The 21,825-nt window shown below is 40.3% G+C and overlaps 3 protein-coding genes across 3 annotated transcripts; all 3 read right to left on the minus strand.

The window, feature by feature from the left end:
• Nucleotides 1-89: 89 nt before the first annotated feature.
• On the minus strand, nucleotides 90-2,627 carry klhl41a (kelch-like family member 41a). The gene is made up of 6 exons (XM_074695006.1): nucleotides 1,542-2,627; nucleotides 1,302-1,459; nucleotides 1,113-1,220; nucleotides 841-1,026; nucleotides 612-758; nucleotides 90-525 (listed from the first exon to the last, which is right to left on the minus strand). Exons 1-6 carry the CDS (start codon nucleotides 2,625-2,627, stop codon nucleotides 414-416), a joined length of 1,797 nt encoding a protein of 598 aa, XP_074551107.1. The 3' UTR covers nucleotides 90-413.
• Nucleotides 2,628-3,340: 713 nt separating this feature from the next.
• On the minus strand, nucleotides 3,341-6,861 carry bbs5 (Bardet-Biedl syndrome 5). The gene is made up of 12 exons (XM_074695043.1): nucleotides 6,669-6,861; nucleotides 6,299-6,381; nucleotides 6,156-6,221; nucleotides 5,637-5,686; nucleotides 5,268-5,395; nucleotides 5,037-5,172; nucleotides 4,846-4,941; nucleotides 4,574-4,636; nucleotides 4,339-4,473; nucleotides 4,168-4,251; nucleotides 3,985-4,008; nucleotides 3,341-3,879 (listed from the first exon to the last, which is right to left on the minus strand). The coding sequence occupies exons 1-12, from the start codon at nucleotides 6,728-6,730 to the stop codon at nucleotides 3,778-3,780; spliced, it is 1,029 nt and encodes a 342-aa protein (XP_074551144.1). The 5' UTR covers nucleotides 6,731-6,861; the 3' UTR covers nucleotides 3,341-3,777.
• A 667-nt stretch (nucleotides 6,862-7,528) lies between these two features.
• col28a2a (collagen, type XXVIII, alpha 2a) lies at nucleotides 7,529-19,741 on the minus strand. The gene is made up of 36 exons (XM_074694979.1): nucleotides 19,624-19,741; nucleotides 19,278-19,424; nucleotides 18,572-19,146; nucleotides 18,003-18,023; nucleotides 17,803-17,862; nucleotides 16,728-16,781; nucleotides 16,210-16,254; nucleotides 16,097-16,123; nucleotides 15,967-16,011; nucleotides 15,825-15,869; nucleotides 15,453-15,506; nucleotides 14,100-14,168; nucleotides 13,918-13,986; nucleotides 13,721-13,789; nucleotides 12,915-12,983; nucleotides 12,560-12,628; nucleotides 12,390-12,458; nucleotides 12,106-12,174; nucleotides 11,918-11,989; nucleotides 11,711-11,779; nucleotides 11,553-11,624; nucleotides 11,317-11,385; nucleotides 11,097-11,165; nucleotides 10,933-11,001; nucleotides 10,780-10,848; nucleotides 10,613-10,681; nucleotides 10,435-10,503; nucleotides 10,149-10,217; nucleotides 9,989-10,069; nucleotides 9,818-9,853; nucleotides 9,687-9,723; nucleotides 8,918-9,475; nucleotides 8,430-8,839; nucleotides 8,010-8,328; nucleotides 7,697-7,888; nucleotides 7,529-7,615 (listed from the first exon to the last, which is right to left on the minus strand). The coding sequence occupies exons 2-36, from the start codon at nucleotides 19,411-19,413 to the stop codon at nucleotides 7,611-7,613; spliced, it is 3,879 nt and encodes a 1,292-aa protein (XP_074551080.1). The 5' UTR covers nucleotides 19,414-19,424; nucleotides 19,624-19,741; the 3' UTR covers nucleotides 7,529-7,610.
• Between the last annotated feature and the right edge of the window lie 2,084 nt (nucleotides 19,742-21,825).

Below are 21,825 nucleotides of genomic sequence, written 5' to 3' on the forward strand. Positions count from 1 at the left end.
TAAATTTGCAGTTCCTATTTTTATTAATTCCTTTTGATTTAAGAGCCAAAACAGTACAATCCCTGTTAGAGAAAAATGTAGGCCCCTGTTATAAATGTTGTTAAAAACAGAATTTAATGGTTTGCAAAACTGTTAATTATCAAACACATCAAGCATTCTTGTCTCATGCAAACCTTCATCGATAAACAGCCATGAAACTCTCATTAAATGTTTTTTTCAGTTTACTCAAATCAGCAATCATGTTTGGTCCAAAGAGCCACAGCTCATTTTAAAGGACTAATGACGAAGAAAATCAACCAAAACAAAGATCTAGTTTATTGAAACACTCAGTGACATTTTTGTGGTATGTTAATAGAAAGAAGCATGTACATTTTATTCTTTACTACAAAAGTGAACTAAAAGTCTCTGGGCTGTTACAGTTTGGGCATTTTGGCTGCGTTCAGCCTCATAGACACACAGGAAGCTCCGGCTGCGTATCTCATCTCCCGAATCATGCCGGTCCACTGTTTCTTGTCATCCTCATACCTGGGGAAATGGAAAGAGACTGTGTTAATATAGAAGTAGAATTTTAAGAGGGTATTGGCTGAAGTCAAACAGAATTGAACACATACTGCCAAATGTCGATGATTTCACTGGGAGCACACTCTTTGTTCTCATTCTCCACCATGGCAAAACCTCCCACAGCGTACAGCAGCCCTCCACTGCTCACCAGGTTCACTGAACTCCTCTCCTGAGGAAACTCTGTGAACGGTGACCACCTGCAACGAGATCCACTTAGCATTTAGGATTTCAAGAACTGGTTTCAAACAGGATCTCTCATAGAGAGTAAAGAGTTCTCACTTATTGGTTCCAAAGTCGTAGGCTTCACATGCCGCAGTGAGGCCTTCTTCGTTCACTCCACCTGCCACTATAATCTTCCCCTTGTGAATAACCGCGCTGAACATGGACCTGGGGGTCTTCATTGAAGCCACCTCCTTCCACTCTGACCTCTTGTGGTTGTATGCAAACATCTTATTGGTCGATTTACTTTATCAACAAACCAAAAGAAGATGAGTTAAAAATAATATTTTGATCTTGTAAAACACAGTCTTACTTGCAGATTTTAGTCTTACTTGTCATCTGTTTTTCCCCCAATGCAGTACACCAGCCCGTTCTCAGAGACCACACAGTGGCCGTGGACTTTTAGAGGCAACTTTTTGGTGTCAGACCACTTCATTTTTCTATAAAAAGGGTGTGTAAAGTTAATTAGAGTGTCACATTCACACACACAGCTTTGATAAGATTCACACATCTGAACTTACTCGGTGTCGTAGCACAGAACAGAGTCATGAGACTCATTGGACTGTAAATCTTTTCCTGCTACAGCAAAGATGAGGTTTTCAAATTCTCCCATCCCAAACAAGCAGCGTGGGGAGGGCATTGGGGGCAGAGCAATCCAATCAGAACCCAGACTGTCCAACTGAAAAACATATTCAGAAGAATAAATAAGCATGGTTGATGTTTGGATCTGTATGTTTGCACCACAAATGACGTTTCTTTACCTGGTAGAGGTAACACTGCAGAGGGTTCTCCTTGTCCTCCTCGTCCACAAACAGTCCGCCCAACACATACAGATTGTTCTTCTTTGACACCAGGCTGACGTGGTTGCGGGGGATCTGCTCTGCCATCGCAGCCAGGAAACACTCATTCTCCTGGGCATCGTAGGCCACAGCTGCTGTGTCACTGATCATCAGCACCATGTCTTTGGCATACATGCCATATCTGCGGTTATCATTCAGAAAACCTGGCAACTTCCCCTCCTCTCCTTCCTCATCATCTTTCCCCTTCTTCTTCTCTGGCAGCTTCCCTGCGAAGGCATCCTTTATCTCTTTGATTTTTTTCTGGAGCTCAGGATTGGCTTTGATCAGCTCATCCTTCTCCACCTTCTCCTTGAAGTACTTCTCTGGCAGCAAACGGAAACGGATGCACTCAAAGGCCTCCTCCAAAGATTTTGCACGCTTCTCCTTGTCCTTCCTGATCCACTTCATGAGAGCCTCAAAAACCACTTCCTCTTTCTCCACATTCAGAGCATCAGCTCCAATGATGGCAAAGACTTCAGGTGGAGCAAGCTCTAAGTAATCCTCACCCTTGGTTATGGTTTCAAAGTGATCTGCGATGCAATCCCGGGCCGCCACTGCCAACCTGATGCAGTTCAGCATCAAACCCAGCCTGTAGATGGCGAGGCAGTTTGTCTTTGAGAGTCTCTTCTGGAGATAATTCACACAAACTGTGAACACTGACGGGATCTGGAAGCGATTGGAAACAGCCAAAATATCCTGCACGTTGTTGTCATTGATGTCAATCTCTGCTGAGTACATGTAGTTTACAATCCCCTCCAGAATGTTGGGATCCAGGTTCTCAAGAACAACCTCTTTTTGGTCCACTTCCTTGCCGTCAGCTGAGAAAAAAAGCTCCCGGAAATGAGGGCTACAAGCTGCCAGAATGAGGCGATGGCAGGGGATGCTTCTATCTCCAGCTTTAAGAACACAGTCGATCAACTTATTCTCATTCAGGAGCTCTTTGAGTCCATCCTGCAGCAGAGTGGTCTGAAACAGACGCAGGTCTTCTCTCAAACCCTGGGGATCCATTCTTCAGGGACTGGCTGGAAGCAGGGACCTGAATGATAGTGTTCTTGCTGGTGAAGACAGAGAACTATAGGCAGCCAGGTCTGCAGTGGCTTCAATATAACCATGACCCTCTAAATATAGACAAACAGCCACTCTGAGAAGAATTCAGGCTGGCCAGATCAGGGAGCTCACACAGCTGTCATAGAGCAAACACTACTGTGGGCCTTGTCACCATAGTGATTTGTAACATTGTTAAATGACCAAACAGAAATAACCCATGATCCTCTTATGTCATTTAATCTTTCCTCTCTATAGGGTCCAAAAGAGTTCAAGAAGAAAAACACAACTTTAAATCAAATTCGAGTTCTATTAGTCTCAGTACTCCACTCTGTGTTCAGGTGTGACATGTTTACTACAGTCATCTGTGTATTTTAGGAGGTGAATCATGATTAACTGATAGTAGTGACCACTTCATGACAGAGTGATACACTCTCCGTGTGTGAGCCGTCCACAAAGGACTTATCTGACAACCAGACAGGGCAGGGGAACAGCTGCAGCCTCAGGAGGTGACTGATTGTCCTGTTTTTAGACTTTTCAAATACTTCAGTGCCCTAAGCAGTTACGTGTACGGCCTGAGATCATTGTGTTCTTTTCCACACGTGAATAAATTAAATACAAAATACAGCACAAAAGTGTCACTTTGAAATATTACAAATTACACTCCTTGTGACCTTTTTATGACATTTATTTACTTTAAATATTACAAACTGCACCAAAATTACATTATTTTCACTTAAATACAAGAAAATATGTTTCATTCAAATATACCTACTTACAGGGGCGTGTCCAGTGTCCAGGGGTGGCATCCATCACTAAGGTTACTGAACTATAATTAGACAGTTATCTTTCAGAGGTGGTCCCATACAAAAAATTAACATGTTGACAGCCTGGTTTTGCACGAACCGCTTGAATCCAAGAAAATATACTCAAATCAAAAATTTATGGACACACCCTCGCCGACAATAAACCTATGTAACCTTAACAATTCACTATTTTCCACATATAAAAAGATATCAAAGCAAACTGTACCACTTTTTATTTCTCCAAAAATACATCAATAAATAAACTGTAACTTTTATATTTACTATATTTACACAAGTCTCATATTATATTAGCCCATGACTTCCCACAGTCCTTGAAGTGTGAAGCCGTCCTTTAGTTTTTCCACAGCGAGGCCCAGCTCCTCAGAGAAAACAGGCTCACGGTCTTGTTGCTTTTGAAGACAATAAAATAAATCCACAACAGATGTTAGAACACAAAAAGATATAAGACTTATTTGAATTTTTAGACGGTGATTAAATCATTTTTGACAGTTTACCTTATTTCCATCTGCGAAATAAGCCTGTGGGTGACAGACACACATACATCATACAGTAAATAAAAGCACAAGTCTACATCATTTCCAGGTCAAACATTGAATTTAGGGCCATTAGCTAGCAGCTATTCTGAGAGTCTGAAAGGTAAACCACAAGCGCTCAGCGGAGCCAACAGGGACACTCACAGTGAAGGCATCAGTCTGCTCGTCGGGCTCAATTTCCACATCATCAGGAAGCTGTTCAACTGTGAGTTCATCCAACGGCTGAGGCTGGATGAATGTAGAAATAAAAAAGATGCATCACAAGATCATCTCATCATTATGTTCTTTTTTAAAGATACAGTGCCAGATGCCAACCTTTTCTTCCATCTCATAGTCCACTCCAAAGATGGGATTGGCTGAGTACACCTTATGTAATGAGTTGATTTCCTTCAGTGCATCTTGAAGCTTGTCCACAGGGTCGATCTTAAACCCCAGCACATAACCACCGCTCTAAAATGGCACAAATCACATGGTTTGTGTGCAGCAAGTTAGAAACATCCTGTTCCTCCTGTGATTAGTTTTTGATCATGTTCATGTGTGATCAGCATACCTGACGTGAGCTCTCAATCACCAAAGCCAGGCCAAACTTTGAGTCTCTTATTCTGATGGACCACTGGGGGGGGGGATACAAAATAAAACTGACTTACAATCTGACATCGAACATTTTTACGCTTCAATCAAGCCTCATCACTTACACGGTTATTGAAAATATGTGGATTTAAGTTTTCCACTAAAATTGTGTTGAAGATGATGTTCACTCTTTTATTGTTAACGTAAATCAGGAAGCTAGATATGTGGTGAAATGTAGGCTACAGTGCTTACAATCTGGAGGTAGGGAATGCTGACGTTGAAGCTCTCATTCATATTGGCGTGCCACACAATCCGAACATTAGTGATAAAGAAGGTACCGAGGTTACCCTTAAAGAAAGAAAACAAACATCAATCAGAGAGGGAACCACACAGTTACTAAAAGTCACACACAAGTAGATAGTGAACTTTTAAAAAAGACATACCTGATCACTGGATAAATTCCACACTCCATTTATTTTGTCATACACTTGTTCCCGAGGCAGGAGTCTTAGCTGCTTATTTTGAATGAGAGCTGCTCGTAATTTCAGATCTCTGTACATTTTCGATGTCTCATAGGCCCTGAAAGACAAAAAGTTACAGTAAGATTACATTTCAACCAGAATATAACAAAAGAATAAATTATCATGAGTTGTTAAGGTTGTTTTTTTTTTTACCTGTGTACAGCAATGACTGAAGTAAACAGCCTTGGACTTCCTGGAACCACATTCGTGAAAATGAACTCAAATCTTGTGTTGTTTGACTTTGTCAAGATGTAGAGTGCTTCAGTTTGGCCTCTCAGTTTCTAAAAAAAAAAAAGATATCAAGGTAAAACGTTGAGTTCATTTGTCAAAATGTGCTCATTTTAAAGAAAAAAAAAACAAATATGACTGCAAGCCTCTTTGGTAAAGCAATAAAATGTTTGTTTATAAAGTAACTGCACACAAAATGAAGTAATAAACATTATAAACAGGCAACTCTAAATTTAAAAAAAAATTATCCTTTAAGTACCAATTGTTACAGGTGTAACAAAAAGGATTACTTACTGAGTTAGCTGTCCTTGTTGTGATGTTAATGATGGAGTTGTAACCCACAGCTGCAAAAAATTACAGATTCATGTTTTTCTTCTTCTATTTTAACATTGTTCTTTGTTTGTATTAGCTTGCAATTGTGAATTTAAATCAATCAAAAGTTGGAAATGTTCTACAATTTGATGTTAAAGCTCTCACAAGTAATCTATAGGCTGTGAAGGTTTTAGCACAAGAAGATGCTAAATGGATAATGCACAAGAGTTGTGAAATTGATTTTAAAAATGTGGGGTGGATGAAAACATCAAAATAAGAATGTATTGTTGTCCTGACTAGTGTGATACAATGGAAATATTACTGGCATCTAATACCATATACACGTTGTTACAAAACAATACAGCTCTAGCTATTATTTGACGCATGTGTCACTACTTCATGACTCCTCACAGTGGCGCAATTGACAACAATCCGAGTGGCGTTTTGTATTCTTTAATGAATCAGACTTCATATATTCGTCATTAGCAGCGACATACTCACATAAATTGACTCTGGGCAGAGCCAAAGAATGCCAAATGATCCTCAGGTTTGTTACCAACAGTCGTCCTATAAGAAAGGGAACATGACTGTTTATTCGGTTGACAGCTAAATGGGCACTTTCCACTATGATCATACCATTATACCTCGATCTCCGTTGTTTCCCTTTGTGTCCTCTATAGAGTCCAGGCAGTCTATAAGAACTTCTCCTGGACGAGTTTTCATCTGTCTGTGTTGAAGTAACAGAGTGACATGTGATACTTTTGGTGCTTAGACTTAATTTAGCTATAAGGCCAGACGCCAGATGTCTGGGAGCTGGCAACATCAATGTTAGTGCCACTATGAATGTAACCGAAGACAGCTCTAGGCAATTAAAATACACGTTATTAAGTTACGTTCAAAAACACATCAACACGGACTACTTCTTTGGCGTAACATTTGGTTAGCAGATTAGCGTAGCTGAGCTAACTAGCTTTTGCACAGGTGAAATAACCCCGACAAATAAAGTGGACTTACTGCGCTGTTATGTCAAATCTGACATCTCTGTCCTCCCAGAGAGCATCTAAAACAGATGCCATGTTTTCAGCGTATTGCTCACTCCAGAAAGATAAACCGAAGTTGAAAAACCGTGTGTTGACGAACTAGCATAAATGTCAGAGAAGCTAATCTGAAAAGCCGTCGGGCGTCAGCATCACCAGGGCAACCGACGGCAGCCCACTGGGACAAAACTCAAAATATATGACATACTTTGAATTATAAATTTCTTTATTTTCAGTATTCATCTTTTTGTATGTCTTCAAAACTAAGAATTAGAGCTGACTCAAAATTTGTGTTAGCAAATAAACCGAGAGAAAAAAGGCTTACACAGTTAATTCATGTTTTATTATAAAAAACAAAACACATTAGACAGACAGCGCAAAAAGCAAGTTTTTACATTGCACTACACTGACACAAATGGCTATCTATTACAGCTGCCAGTTATAACCTGAACACACAATGAAATAAAAAACAAAACACACACAAAATACCAGCATATTCCATCAAATCATCTACACAACTAACAGATTTTATAACAGTCGTCAAGCTAGAAGTGTATTCAGTACATGTAAAGCAAAGCAAAACACAAAGAGGAAAAAGACAGTCTATTAATTTTACATTTTTAAATTTCTGCACAATACAATTTGCTGAGGTAATATGGTCTTTTTAACAGAAGCTAGAAGTGTGTTGACACCACAACATATCAGAAGATTTTGATGTTTCATTCACTTGATGATACATTTTCAGTGCTTTTGTACTATTTCATCAAAATCTGTTTGTTAGTTAGGACATAGGTGTTTACAAAGTGCCTGAAATTTTCAGAAAACAAATGACAGAAAACAAATGACAGAGTGAATCCCATTTCTTAAAATCATCAGATTGTAGAACATCAAAATCCACTCTCGGATGGCTTATTCTCTTTTATCCTGCCAGGAAAAAAAAAAAAATTACCAGAGATCAAAATTTAACGAAGGGTACGTTCTTTTCTGTCAAAATGTCAAACTTACCTCTTGTGAATAGAACACAAGTCTTCTTGCACTCGTCTTCTGTTTCAAAGTTGTTGTCATTTCCACCGCAGCCTCCATACCAAAACTGTGCACAGGCATTGGCCTGCTTGTCATAATACCAGCGGATGGTGTAGCTTCGACAGGTGCCTTGGCTTAAGGTGAGGTGACAGCGCGGGTCAATGACAGGGGCCTCTGGAAAAGTGTGAGTATAAGATGGTGTTTTGAGTTCCACCGAATATTCATCAATGAAAATGTAACTTTTAATGTCAGGCACAACATGTTGTATACGCTTGTGCAGGAGCGTATTACTCACCTTCAGTCAGGATGACAACACTCTCTGAGGGCTGCAGATTCTTTGAGTCTAAAGTTGAAACTGAATCTATATTTGAAGATGACACTAATGAGATAGAAGAAGATGAAGAAGTGGATGAAGATGATGACGTTGATAAAGATAATGAAGTTGATGAAGATGATGAAGATGATGAAGATGATGAGGATGATTCAACAGCCTCACTGAAGGCAGAGGTTTCTCCCACGGGTGTGAAAGAGGTTTTGTTAACTACAGCAACAGTATTAGTTGCCCATGACTGGGCTCTCACATCCAGGTCTTCTCCTTCATCATCCTCTACCACCTAGAAGAGACAGTGATGTAAAAATGTGTTTAGCATTGTGAAAATTTTTATATTTCTATTTAAAAAAATAGGGTTTAACAGTAACAGTTTTCAGTAAAGACCTGAACAGGAAGAGGATCAGCACTGATGGGGAGTGCAAAAGTGTCTCCTCGGCTTCGGCTGCTGGTGCTGGTGCTGGTGCGTCGGTGATTCTCAGTCTCATCTTGGTATTTGTAACCACCCCCTGTGTTTCCATATCCATTGTTTCCACCCCCTGTGTTTCCATATCCATTGTTTCCACCCCCTGTGTTTCCATATCCATTGTTTCCACCCCCTGTGTTTCCATATCCATTGTTTCCATAACCATAACCATTATTGCCATGGATATTATATCCATTGGTATTCTCTCCATTTTCATTAGCACCATGGCCATGGCCATTGTTGCCATTCCAGTGTCCGTTGGTAATACGGTTATAAATAAGGGCACCATTTTCATCTTCACAAAACTGGTTGACGAGCTTAGACTCAAGCGCTAAAAAGGAATAAAATAATAAATTAATGATGTATTTCACCATATCAAATATAGATATTTACCTTTTATGATTCTCACCTGTTAGAGTATTGAAGTCATCAATGAGGTACATGTGCTCACTGTCAGGATCAGAGGCAATGAGGTTGAGCTCTCTCAGGAACTCAGCCTGTGTGGGATCAGAAGAATTGACAATCCCCAGAGCGTACATCTCAATGTTTGCAGCATGAGCCTCTCTCACAGCAATGTCGAGTTTGACCGGCTCTCGTTTGTCGGTTTGACCATCAGTGATGACGATCGCTACTTTTCTGACCCCGGGGCGAGCACTGAAGAATGCCTCTTGGGTTGCTTTTCTGATGGCAGTGCCTGTGTAGGTTCCCTCACCCATGTAAGGCATTTTCCTGATCGCTTGCTTGACGTCCTGTTTGTTTATGTAGCGAACCAAGTTGAACTCCAAGTGGACATCCAGACTGTAGAGGACAAGGCCGATTCTGGTGGCGTTGCGACCAACAGTGGTGCGGTCGACCAACCTTGTGACAAAGTCCTTGATGATTTCAAAGTTCTCAGGGCCGACACTCTCTGAGCTGTCGATAACGAACACAAGTTCCATTGGCCTCTCTTTGCACTTGACACCACATCCTGAAACAATAAATAACAACATTATATACACTTGACTACTGTCCTTAAATCTAACTGTCTGAATAGTTCTTAACTGGCTCCATCTGAGAGACTTCTGTCTATAGAGTTCAGTCAGCAACTACAGCTGGACTTTTGAGACTTAGTATAGTTTTAATCAGTTGGTGGTGACCAAAACAGAACAAAAAGGAAAGCTTTTACCCAGAGCTCTTACCACAGATTTCTTTGATCAGTTTGATGATATCTTCCCTCTGAAAAACACAACAGTCACGTTAGAAGATTTGTACAACACACTGGATATAAATGTTAATGAATGTTAGAACATGAATAAATAGATGAACTCACTGTGAGGCCTGCTTCTCCTTTGGCTCCTGGCCTCCCCTGAAAATTAACAATAACAGTAAACAAAACCACTTTATCTGAAGCTTCACGCATCAGGGAACACTCTTGATTTTTGATTAGCAGAATTAAAGTGCCAAGTCAAAGGACTTATTCATGAAATTTTGTTTTGCTTACAGCTTCACCAGGAACTCCTGGGTCTCCCAGATCTCCTTTGGCACCTTTCATTCCCCTCTCACCCTGTAATCCACGATCACCCTACAACAAGACAAGAGTTAATCTTCAATCAGAGATCAGCTAATCAGACATCAGCAACATTTTTTTTCAGATAAGTCACCTTGGCTCCAGGAAATCCATCCCCTTGAGGCCCTCTGGGTCCAGTCATACCCTGAGATCCTGGTTCACCCTGGAAGAAAAATCATTGGTTTACAAAAACACTCCACATTCTCAATCAATCACAAATCTTTCCTTTGTTCTATCATGTATTGCATTTGTGTATCATATCTGAGCATAAGACATGATCTTCTATAGAGGCAAATGAGCTTTTTTTTTCATTTGGACATAATTTCACCGAACAAGAACAAGACTCTTAAAGTTAACGTTTAATAAGTTGTAAAATTTACCTTTGGGCCTTGAATGCCCTCTCCTTGAGGTCCAGTTGGACCAGGAGGTCCTGGTCTTCCAACATTACCCTTAAAACAAATTTTATAATACATAAGTGGTTGAATTTGTGTTATCATAAGATATGTTTCAAACTTGAAAAGTGTGTGTAGATCAAGTTTGTTGGACTAATTTTCTTACTGCTGGTCCTTGTAAACCTTCTCCAGGTGGACCAGGCAAACCTGGTAACCCTCGAAATCCAATGTCACCCTGAAACAGACATAGCATTTAAAAAATGTGTCTTTCAAGATGCACTTATCTGGAAAAATAATGAAGAAAACAAGTTTAAGAAACACAAACAAACAAACCTTGGGACCAGGAATTCCAATTCCCTCTGGGCCTGGCTCGCCTGCTAATCCTGGCAATCCAGTGGGACCCTAAATAAGGATCACAAACATGTTCACCAACCTGCAGAAAAATTATCTATCTTTAAATTTCAATAAAATATTGATTGTACAAACCACAGGGCCAGGGATGCCTTCGCCTTTTGGACCACTCGGACCTGGTAAACCTTGATGACCACGGTCGCCCTGGTTTAACAAAACAAAGAGGAACAAAAGCAACAACATAAGGACAGTTTAAAAAAAGGGTACTTAGCACTCTAAAAGAGGAAGATAATGGTTACCTTTGGACCAGGTAATCCATGGCCTGTTTCTCCAATAGGACCAGGAGGTCCAGCAGGGCCGATATCACCCTGAAGACAAGATGATAAAATAACAGTGGAACAATTTCTGGATACACAACTTTGTCTCTATTTGTTCTGGCTGAGCGAAACTTCTCTGAGTTCCTGTCAGTGCCAAAATCTTTCTTAAAAGACAGTTTGATTAGAGCTGGTATGTACTCACCTTTGGACCTGATATGGAGCGTCCTGGCTGCCCTGGCATGCCCTGCTGGCCCGGTATCCCACGTTCACCCTGCAAATTGAGAGTTGGCACAGACTCTTAACATCCAGTTCAGGATCAACACTATTTTGCAGCCAACAACCTGAAGATAACTTTTGGATCAAACTAAATAGTAGGTTACACTGGCATAAATCTTCATCAGGAACATTTTCAACGGGACATGAGTCACTGATTCTTACCTTTGGTCCTGAAGGTCCTGAGATCCCAGGAGGTCCATGTAACCCACGGATGCCTCTCAAACCCTGGTCACCCTGGAAAAGAATACAGCACACATCTGATTAACAATTCTTGTCACATAAACACTGGACAACATACGGGGCATGTATCCAAAGCTTACCTTTTCTCCTTGAGTGCCAATTCCTTGAGCGCCCTCAGGACCTCTTAAACCAGGTAAACCAGGCTCCCCCTGAGGGAGAAAAGGTAGAGGACACATAGAAATAATGTTTCTAATGGGACAAGTAAGTCTGAATATGTTACAGTTTGTTTCATTGTAAATTAAGATACATCGTGAAAGATTTCCTTAGAGTTGGCAGGATGTACTTACCTTCTGCCCTGGAGCTCCATCCTCTCCTGGAAGACCAGGCAAGCCACCCAAACCAGCTGCTCCAGGCTCTCCCTGTAATAGCAGAGGATGATAATTAGATTATTGATTGATTGATTACATTGACACTCCTCTTATGCTTTTATAGACTGGTATGAATTTATGTTGTTGGTTTTGGGATGTTGTCTTACCTTAGGACCTGGCTCACCAATCCCTGTCTCTCCTGTAGATCCCTGCTCTCCAGGTAGGCCTTGGTCTCCCTTGTATTAAATGATGTGATAAATGATTGTAGAAATGTGACAAATATTGAGGTGTATTCTCAGTCTTATTCATCTTTTTGAAACCAGGTTGAATGTTGCACCAACAACACATGGAGAGGTATACTTGTCAAAAACAGGATACAAAAGTGCACGTTTCAGGAGTAGATGAACCATATCAAAATGCCTATATGTGATTTATCAGTAATTCTACAAACCTTAGGCCCAGGTAAACCCTCTCCTGGATGACCTCTGGCACCCGGTGGACCTCTTGGACCTTCAACACCCTGAGCAGCAATAAAGATATGAGGGCACCAGAACAGAGGATCTGTTGATGATATGTATTAACGTGACATTATACAAGTATAGAGAAGGACATTTTGCTGACCTTCTCTCCCTGTATGCCCACTCCTGTTGGTCCAATTGGCCCAGGAGGACCTATAGGTCCCAAATCACCCTGAAAGTGAAACAGCATTGTCAGCTTGATGCATAAGCACATTTTTATGTGAAATGAAGCAACAATATTGAACTGTTACATAATACGAATGCGATGTGAGGCTTAAAAAAGACGTAACATAATGAGCTCTGAGGAGTTTTTGACCACTAGGGGCACTGTTAAGACATGAAATATTGAAACATGAATAACCTCAAATAAATTCAAATACTTTTTAATATTACCTTCTATTCAGAGATACTATTCTACAACCTTTGTATTTCTAATTTAATACCAATTCATGACCTACCCTTTCTCCTTTGATTCCTATTCCCTGCTGTCCCCTCGGCCCCCTTGGTCCAGGTAGCCCCCGATCCCCCTGTGGAACAAATTCAGGTCATCTCTGTCAGTAACATCATAAACCCTCTTCGTTGGGTCTCAGCCAAGTTTACATTGTTCTCAGTTCAGAGAGTAGGAAAAAAGAGCATGTTGGCTCCTGCTTCCTCTTGTGATTGATAAAAAATAGTGATCCTATGCAAAAGGAATGAAACCTTTCTTTCCCCTTGTCATGGCATTACATTAAGTGTTGACTTTTTCCAGGTCCATTGATTTATGAAGGGAAGAGGTTGTAAATGGCAGCAGCACTGGCAACATGCAGTGTAAAGAATTAAGATATGCAGACCTGTTCATTCTATATTTGTGTCTTTGTGTCAAAGGGAAGCAATCAGACCCCATTTTACAAGACAAATATGTCAGCAGAAGTGTAAAATTGATAAAATTAAGGAAGTGGGGCACAACCAAACAGATGTGTAGTAGCTTGAGGACATTTTTAGGAAACTCACTTTGAGGGTAAACTCAACAGCTACATAAAGAATCTCCTCCCATTGTCAAAACAAGTCAGGTCTTGTGAGGGGGGTTAGATGTGGGTTGCAAAACCATATTTTGGGTACAGTGGATTAATCTTACTTCACTGTTTGATTTTTTTCCCCTTTGTTTAATTTTTATTTCCCCTTGGTTGAATCCCATGTATCTGGTTTAGTAGAGCTTACTTTTGAATATGGTCCAAATGGCATCAAATCACAGATGATCAGACACTTTGTTGTCTTGAAATAATACCTTTGGTCCTGGAAAGCCCTCGCCCTGGGGTCCTTTTTCTCCTTGAACACCCTGCGGCCCTTGAGGTCCCTGTAAACAAAATCAGGGTGTCACCCAAACAGTGCCAGGGTCAAAGGCCATGTATTGGCTTTCTAACTGTATCATATCACTGTCATGAAAACCATCAAAAGCCCCAGCTCTGCGTTGTCTTCACTTACAGGAAGGCCGGGTTCACCCATTCCAGGGGGACCAGGAGGACCTCCGCGACCCTGGAATCCCATGTCACCCTGAAAATTCAAAGATTAATTTAACTTAAGGAGAGCACTTAATGCATTCAGATAGAGGGAAACTATCAAAAAAGTACAAAATATTTCAAAGACTGAACCAAAACATGATTTACTTTTGGTCCAGGAAGTCCAATACCAGTTTCCCCCTGAATCCCTGGTGGACCAGGTGGGCCACGCTCACCCTGGTATCAAAGATATGAAATCATGACACATTAACGCACAACTGAACAAAAACTGTAATAAAGAGTACAACTATTCAGACTGTAAGCTTTCTCTTAAAGACCTTTGATGTCTTCATTATTAAAATAATGATGTTGTACCTTTTTAAGTTTGTATATAAACACGTGCTGACAGATACATGATGATATGTTCCTTTGAAGCTGAAAACAATACTGTTAATCCTTTAACACTGTTGGTTAAGGAGTGAGATATCTGATCATTTGATCTACTCCTGCAAGTGAAAGCACAAACAGATCTAAACTTGAGCTCCAAAAATGTGTCAATGTTTTTTAAAACTGAAGAAAGTTTTTTTTCTTTCCATGAATGTTTGAGAAAATAACAAAATTGCATAATGTATGAGTGATATATTACCATGTGAAACTGCTGGGATGAACCATATTTAGTTCAAAGGAGTGCAAAAACAAACATATCGGATGGTGAACCTAACTTTTTTAGTATCTTATGAAAAATCAAGAGGTGTAGTTGCTCAGGAGTAAAGATGGGAAGTGGTTCATCACTCTGTGAGAGACTGAATGAGCAAATATACCAAAAAAATCAAAATAGTGATCCTCAGCCTACAACTGCAACAAATTTGGGGATTTCATTTTTTTACTTTCATTAAATGATTTGCAAACCATTAAAATCTATTTGTTCAAACATTACACTCATCTTTCCTATTTTTTTAGAGTTAGGGTCGTGTGTCAAATCATAAGCATGAAATCAGAAATGTTATAGATTAATGCCATTTTACTGTATTTTTTAATGATTGATATAAATTGGATACTAAATGGAGCTTGTTTACCAACTAAAACTGTGCCATGCTAGAAGCATCAAGCCTTATTGGTCTTTACAAATACTCTCTACATGTTGTCACATGGTGAGAAAATGAGTATGCATCAACTGTTAATACATGTTATTAAGTACAGGCTTTGTTTGAGAGACTGAAAATGCTGTAGGCACTTCTTGGTCTGTATTTAAACACAGGATACAAGCCATTAGAAAAGAGCCTGTGGTGGGATTTTTAGCTGGTGGTTCATCTGTATACTGCTGACTAACAGTAATAATGGGGAAGACTTTGGCTTGTTTCCAAATGTTCACATTGGAAGTTTATTACTCAGACAAACAGGTCTCTGTGTGCCGGGTACTAAAGCTTCAACCTCTTGTTTAAAGTAATCATAAAAGGAAATGTAAAGGTCACAGCAGATGTGCACCATGAGGTAAGGAAAAGTTGTTTAAAGGGGGCTGACCTGCTTTCCCTGAGGGCCCTCAGGTCCGATGTCTCCATGTGGTCCAGGTAACCCCTGGGCAAGAGTGAACACAGAGCCATTAATTTAGAAGTTTCCAGGAACATCCAGATAAATGTGTGGTGCATGTGTGGTGCATGTGTGGTCATAGAGTCAGTCTGGGTAGGAGGTTTTACATGCTTTCTATTTCATTGTATTTATTGTGTGTTCTACTACTAAACAAAAATAAAGTGTAAAGCATTACACCATATATTTCTGAAAGATGAAGAACACTGTAAATCAAAGATTGTGCATAATACAAGATTTAAAAAAAAAATCTGTGTTCCGTCTGCTGACAAAATCAATATCATGCCATAATAAATTAATATGACTGACCTGAAGTCCTCTGAGCCCCCTCACTCCAACTGGACCCTCAGGTCCCTAAAGCAGTTCACATCAAACAAAGAAAAAAAGGATCACAAGCATGAACTCTCAAACTCAGCATTCAGTTTGACCAGTGTTGGCGGTGAGGTCATACCCTGTCTCCTTTGATTCCTGGTGTGCCACACTCCCCCCTCTCACCCTGTGTAAAAATTACAGTTACGTAAATTCACAACATCACACAAAATAAAGTTATCAATTGTCGTCAAGCTGTTATGAAAACATACCCGCTCTCCTTTGTAACCTGTTTTTCCCTGCATACAAAATAAGACAGATGTAATGTATTAACAAACTACACGGACAATAATATTCACTTCTTTTACTGAAGATTCAGGTTTACCTCAGCACCCTCTCTCCCAGGTAGGCCACTCAATCCTGCTTCACCCTGATAGGAAGAAAATACAGAAGTTGTATTAATTATAAAGAGTTAAACAAGCGTGTTGCAACAATGTCCCATGCCACCTTGACACCATGCCTCTGGACACACCCCTGCATGCCTTCGCTGTCAAACAGATCAGACGAAGTCCTAAAGACTGATGGGAGTGGGAAATTTTGAAACATTACATAAGGGAATCATATATAGAATATCAGTGGGCCGATTATTGGACCTTGTGGCACTCAACATGTGATGGGGAAAAAAAAGTTATGAGATTTAAAGTAGAGATTAAAATAGTCCAAAGCATAACTCAATATTATAATATTAAAATATTGAGAGGACAAGAGCAGACAGCCTCATAATCTGTCTTTATCCAAAAGCTTTTAGGTGTCGGGCACTCAGGAAGTGTTATTGGTATGACTTACGAAAAAGCCTCCCAGCCAAGAAGTCTATAGTCCTTCTGTCTGTCACAGAGCACCTACCTTTTGCCCTTTAAGCCCTGGAACTCCATCGTCTCCGGGTCGACCTTTCTTCCCCTAAAGAATGAAACAAAATCAGGGTTATCATATGGGGAAAGTAACTTTGCAAGACTATCTTCTTCCCCCTCTGGAGTGATATTGTTCCAGGAAAGCAGAGGTGAAAGTGTTACTTGGCTGACATGTGAGTGTGAAGTTGAATATATCACACTGATGCAAGGGTTGTACATAATGACACTTGGGGCAGTAAATGGACATGAGGGGTCTTGTCCGGACAGCCAGGGGTCATTGTTTTGAGCTGCACCTGGACGGCATGTGTCTGCTGCCATCGACCAGAAATCGCTAGTTTGTGACCATTAAACTAATGAGAGCAATTATAAGAGCCTCTTGGTCTGAGTGTAAGAATTTAAAGAATCTCTCTGAGGAGAAAGCACCTGGTTAATAGCCGTGCAGCTGTCTGTCAGCGACCTGATTATCCTGAGGTTTGTTTGAAAAGTTTGACATCACCTGAGCTGTCTGGGTTTTGATGAGGAAATGTAGGATTGGCTGTCTAGATGGAGAGGATTCATCTTATTGTAATGTGCCTAAAAATATCTGGTGAACAAAACTGGGGTTTCTCCTTCCCTGCATGGAAAGGTTGCAGGTGGGATTTATGGTGGCCAAAGGTCCAGTTTTATAGGGAACTGAGTCTGAAAGTGGTGCCCCTGGTTTCCATGGGGGACATTGGATGTTACATGAAAAATGCAAAATAACTGCCTGGAACTGGACACATGGAGTTGAAACAAACATATTTCTCTGGGGATAGCAGCCTATAGTCTCCACGTCTCATCCTGTTGCCATAGATTTGTGTTTAGAATGTGGGACAGGACCACCTATCCACTTTCTTCCTGCCTGTGCAAATGCCCACAGGCAAAGCAAATAATTATCCTGATTGTTCAAAACTGAACAATTACCATTCCTAAAATATCAGGATGACGTTAGGATTTCAGGGATCCGTCTGTCTGCCGAACCAACTCTTGTCACTTCAAAGCTTCTTTGGTTGTGGGATTCTTGTAAAGGTTTGAGCCGGCTGAGTACTCACCGCAGGCCCGCTTGGACCCCTCTCTCCTTTCACACAGGCGCATCGCTGAGCCAGGGGGCACTTTAAAACAAAACGAGACAAGGTTTCTCACCTGTCATGCATGTCATCTTATATGGTGAAAGAAGTCACCTCTAAACTCATTACACATAAATTAATGTCAAAAGATTCTGTTGGAGTTGTAAAGTGTTATAAATACTCACTCCTTCATCAGCGAGGCCAATCTGTAAAGAGACAAAAAAAAATCAAAGAGTTTAAATTGTTGTAATAGCCCCACTGAGATCTGAGTTGCTTTGTGGTGCAAGCAACTTAAAGGTCCTAAATCTAAGAAAAGAAAGTCTGTTGAAGACGAATAATTCATGTTAACAACCACTTCTTCTCCTTCTGTGAGAATGACAAGTGATAGACAAATTGTAGTATAATAAATAAAAGTCTACAGCATGTCATTTGTAACTGTAAAGACTCTGTAATCCTGCTTGCTTGTCCCTCCTTAAAGGAATGTACTGTGAGGTTCCTAGACAGTAAATCCTGAGGGATATGCTCATGCAGATGTCAGACAGTATTTTTCTAAAGCAGAGTAAAAGCCTCAAATCCAGAGCTGTCAAACACATTCTTTCATTTGTTTCTCGAGAGCATTGTCATCATTCCATCACTGCAGGAAAACCTGAGCGAGCCTGTCCGTGTGTCATCTCTGAAAAGATGCTCATTCAAAGCAAATACATCACTACTACTTCTCAGTAGGATCTGCTGAAAGACGAGGCGCTGTACTCACAATCTCAGTGATGATTTTTTCAACAATGTCTTCATCCTGGAGGTTGTGTAGGAAGTGGGAGGCCGGGGAGCTGGCAAGAAGCCTGAGTTGGGCCACGTTGGCCGGTTCATTGGCTGTTCGGGTGATGCCCAAAACGAAGAACTTGATCCCCTGGTTTTTGGCATCAGCAACAGCAGAGAAAATATCAGGGTTCCTTGGGTGGGAAATACCATCTGTGAGCAGCACGGCCACTTTGATGCTGCCAGGGCTGGAATCCTCCTGGTAGATCTTGGTCATGTTGGTTATGGCGTAGGTGGTGTAGGTGCCATGTCCGATGTAGACGATGGGAGTGATGCGGGTTTTGAAGTTCTCAACACCCCTCCAGTCTCCGAAGGTTTGCTCTGTGATGACATGGCTGCTGTACTGCAGGAGGGCCACCCTTAGGCTCATGCTGCGGCCGGTCTGCAGACGTACTCCTTGGAGTCTGTCCACTACGTTCATCGCAAGCTGCTTTTCCTGCTCATGGTTGTCTTTGGCACTCTCAGAGCTGTCCAGGAGGAAGGACAGCTCCAGACCACAGTCCTCATCTAGAATCGCTGCATACACATTGAACAAGATCAGAACAAATTTCCCTCCCTACACATCCACCAACCATAACTCAGATGAGGAATAGTGTAGATTACTACAATCAAAGAAGACAGACTTATGTTTTTATTCATTCTCTTACCTTCTCCATCATGAATATTTGAAGCCAGAGGTTTTGCTCTGGTTCTCTTGTTGGACCTCCGATCCTCATACAAGCCTTGAGCCCCCACACACGTCAGAGCTGTGACCAGCAGCGCTGATGTAAAGAAGGGGAACATCTTTGTCCCAGCTGAAAAAGAAAAAGTTGCACAAAAATGAGAAGTGTTAGAATCAACAAAGGAAGTTTTTGTAAGAGCAGTTTGTGCATCTGTATATTCAAGTCAAATTAATTAAAAAAAACAACAGTTAAAGGGTGAAGGTCTGTCTTGGTATTATTTAATTTCAAAATGCAGTCTATTCTCAAAATAAATGTCTTAACATCAACTTACAGTCCAAACTCCTTTGGAAAAACTGCAATTTCTATCACGCCAGTTTTTTGTGTCTTAAAAGTCGATGCAAAAAAGTAGCAGGAGCAGCAGAGGACCAGTGGCACACAGCTCTTGTTAGCTCATTGATTGTGCAGAAGCAGCAGCGGTGTCAGTCATCCTAAAGGAGCAGAGAGTGAAAGACCCTGAGACACTCCTCTTTTATAAGGAGGCACCCACAGACCAGATCCCATGGAGCCTTGCCAAGCCTTGTGCTCTGCCCTCAGGGTAGGGGACGGCTTCTGGGATGTTTGCAGCGGTGTAGTAACCTCTCTGCTTAAATATGCATTTCAATCACTAGATCTTTAAATCAACAGGCCTGTACTTTGAGTGCACTGTTTCTTCTTTTGAAATTAGAAGGTAACAAAATTTTTTTTGGTCATGGTAGTTACATTTAAGCCCCTTATATATATATATATATATATATATATATATATATATATATATATATATATATATATATTATATATATATATATATATATATATATATATATATATATATATATATATATATATATATATATATATATATATATATATATATATATATATATATATATACATATATATGTGTGTGTGTGCTTTAATAGGATAAAATGTCTGATGTGATACACTTGACCAAGCCTTTTTTGGGGGAATGTAGCCATTTAAAAAGTGTGTGAAATCAGAAAATCTAGAAAAAAGCTTGCAGGAAAAAATGTAGCACTGAGACAAAAGAGCTAAAAGCTTTTTTCTTTCTAAAAGGTGACATAAAGTGGCATTATTACCAGCATAAATTCCAGGTAGGGAGGGGGTTAAATTTAGAGGCCCTAATGGCAAAGGCCTGCTCACCTTTGGTCTCTGCCCTGGACTTTGGAATGACCATAACGGACATGCCTGAGGAAAACTGAGTTATAAAAGTATATTTAAAAAGTATATTCATTATTAAATTGCCAAAAATGGGGAATCAGATCCTGTCATGTATGAAAACTGGCTTTTATCCTGTTAACAGTAGAGTAGAGCTACAATATATACCTCAAATAGAAAAAAACATTAACTGTTCTGTATATATTCAAAGACTACAAATTAGGATTAATTAGTTAATATGTGTAGAATTACAGTGACCTTCTGTGTGTTTTAAGAGCATTTTACAGAAAACATGCTCAGTCATTGTGATGCTTCTATCCTTCGTAATTTATATAAGAGGGTTGCAAAAACTAAGTAAGCAGCATGTAATATATCTTTAGGAAAATGTATAACTGGGAGCAGTAGGTGGTACTTGACCTTCCAGACCCTTCTGAGATGACCATCTGAACATTCACCAGCAGAGGTGACCTTTTAGTGGGGTCCTCCTGGTGTGGTGCAGACACAGTCTGAGGATTGATGGAACTTTGTGCCGTGCTGTGTTCAAGGCGAGGAGTCTTTGTATTGCAAAGCTCCAGGCAAGCAGTAATTAGAGGAGGCTTTCTGACACAAAGGAATGTTGCACTGAATGATGGCAAAATGGCAAAATCCTCTCCGTCACTTTTGGTCTATGATGAATGACAACCTTTCATTGAGTCTCTATGCTGCAGCAAGACCTGTAAGTGGTGAAACAATTGTAAGAGGTTTTCTTTCATGTGTTTTGGCAAACTGAGTGGCTTTGTTATTGTTATTTTTGGTTGGATTATAAAAGCTTAGACATATTTGTTAGTGTGAAATTTTGAAACCTGTGATAACTCAGGCTGAGATAAAGAAGTGAATTCTCTCCTTTCACTGACTGATAGCAAAATAGCGTAATTCCTTTAGGAATGTGAATGAATCCTCACGTTGGATAATCAAAATACAGCCTTTTCGAAGGAGATTCCCTCACTATCTCCTTTTCCACTGGAAAAGATTTTTTTCAAACCTTAAAAAGTGTTCAAATTAAACATTACGGCCTGATTTACTAAAGGTTTGCGTGTATAAATAGGCTACATGTGCAAACTTGATTACGTTTAGACACAACTCTTACCTGTGCAATAACCTGTAACCCATCTGTCTGATTTCTCAAACTTCATGGCTTCGAGCAGGTGGCACGCGCTTAATCCTCTTTTAAATATGGCGCCTTGCACCTGTTATCAATTGCGCTCGCAGTCTTCGTAGACCACGTGCATTTTTAAGTCTATGCAATTTCGCACCCGTTATTTGGGATTTTATTAGATAG

This window comes from Halichoeres trimaculatus, unplaced genomic scaffold (genome assembly GCF_033239565.1).
Source record: "Halichoeres trimaculatus isolate MK-OKI-2021-1 unplaced genomic scaffold, fHalTri1.1 fHalTri1_scaffold_19, whole genome shotgun sequence".
Taxonomy (NCBI): domain Eukaryota; kingdom Metazoa; phylum Chordata; class Actinopteri; order Labriformes; family Labridae; genus Halichoeres; species Halichoeres trimaculatus.

What these genes read in the sequence shown, in the direction of transcription:
- bbs5 (XM_074695043.1), bottom strand. Translation starts at nt 6,730, where the DNA reads ATGGCATCTGTTTTAGATGCTCTCTGGGAGGACAGAGATGTCAGATTT. An exon ending in TCAGTCATTGCTGTACACAG is followed by an intron (nt 5,173 to 5,267) that starts GTAAAAAAAAAA and finishes TTTGTCTTTCAG; the next exon opens with GGCCTATGAGACATCGAAAA. An exon ending in TGATTGAGAGCTCACGTCAG is followed by an intron (nt 4,474 to 4,573) that starts GTATGCTGATCA and finishes GTGCCATTTTAG; the next exon opens with AGCGGTGGTTATGTGCTGGG.
- klhl41a (XM_074695006.1), bottom strand. Translation starts at nt 2,627, where the DNA reads ATGGATCCCCAGGGTTTGAGAGAAGACCTGCGTCTGTTTCAGACCACT. An exon ending in TACGACTTTGGAACCAATAA is followed by an intron (nt 759 to 840) that starts GTGAGAACTCTT and finishes ATCTCGTTGCAG; the next exon opens with GTGGTCACCGTTCACAGAGT. An exon ending in GAAATCATCGACATTTGGCA is followed by an intron (nt 526 to 611) that starts GTATGTGTTCAA and finishes CCATTTCCCCAG; the next exon opens with GTATGAGGATGACAAGAAAC.
- col28a2a (XM_074694979.1), bottom strand. Translation starts at nt 19,413, where the DNA reads ATGTTCCCCTTCTTTACATCAGCGCTGCTGGTCACAGCTCTGACGTGT. An exon ending in ATGGAGCTCCAGGGCAGAAG is followed by an intron (nt 11,780 to 11,917) that starts GTAAGTACATCC and finishes TTTCTCCCTCAG; the next exon opens with GGGGAGCCTGGTTTACCTGG. An exon ending in ATGGATTACCTGGTCCAAAG is followed by an intron (nt 11,002 to 11,096) that starts GTAACCATTATC and finishes TTGTTAAACCAG; the next exon opens with GGCGACCGTGGTCATCAAGG.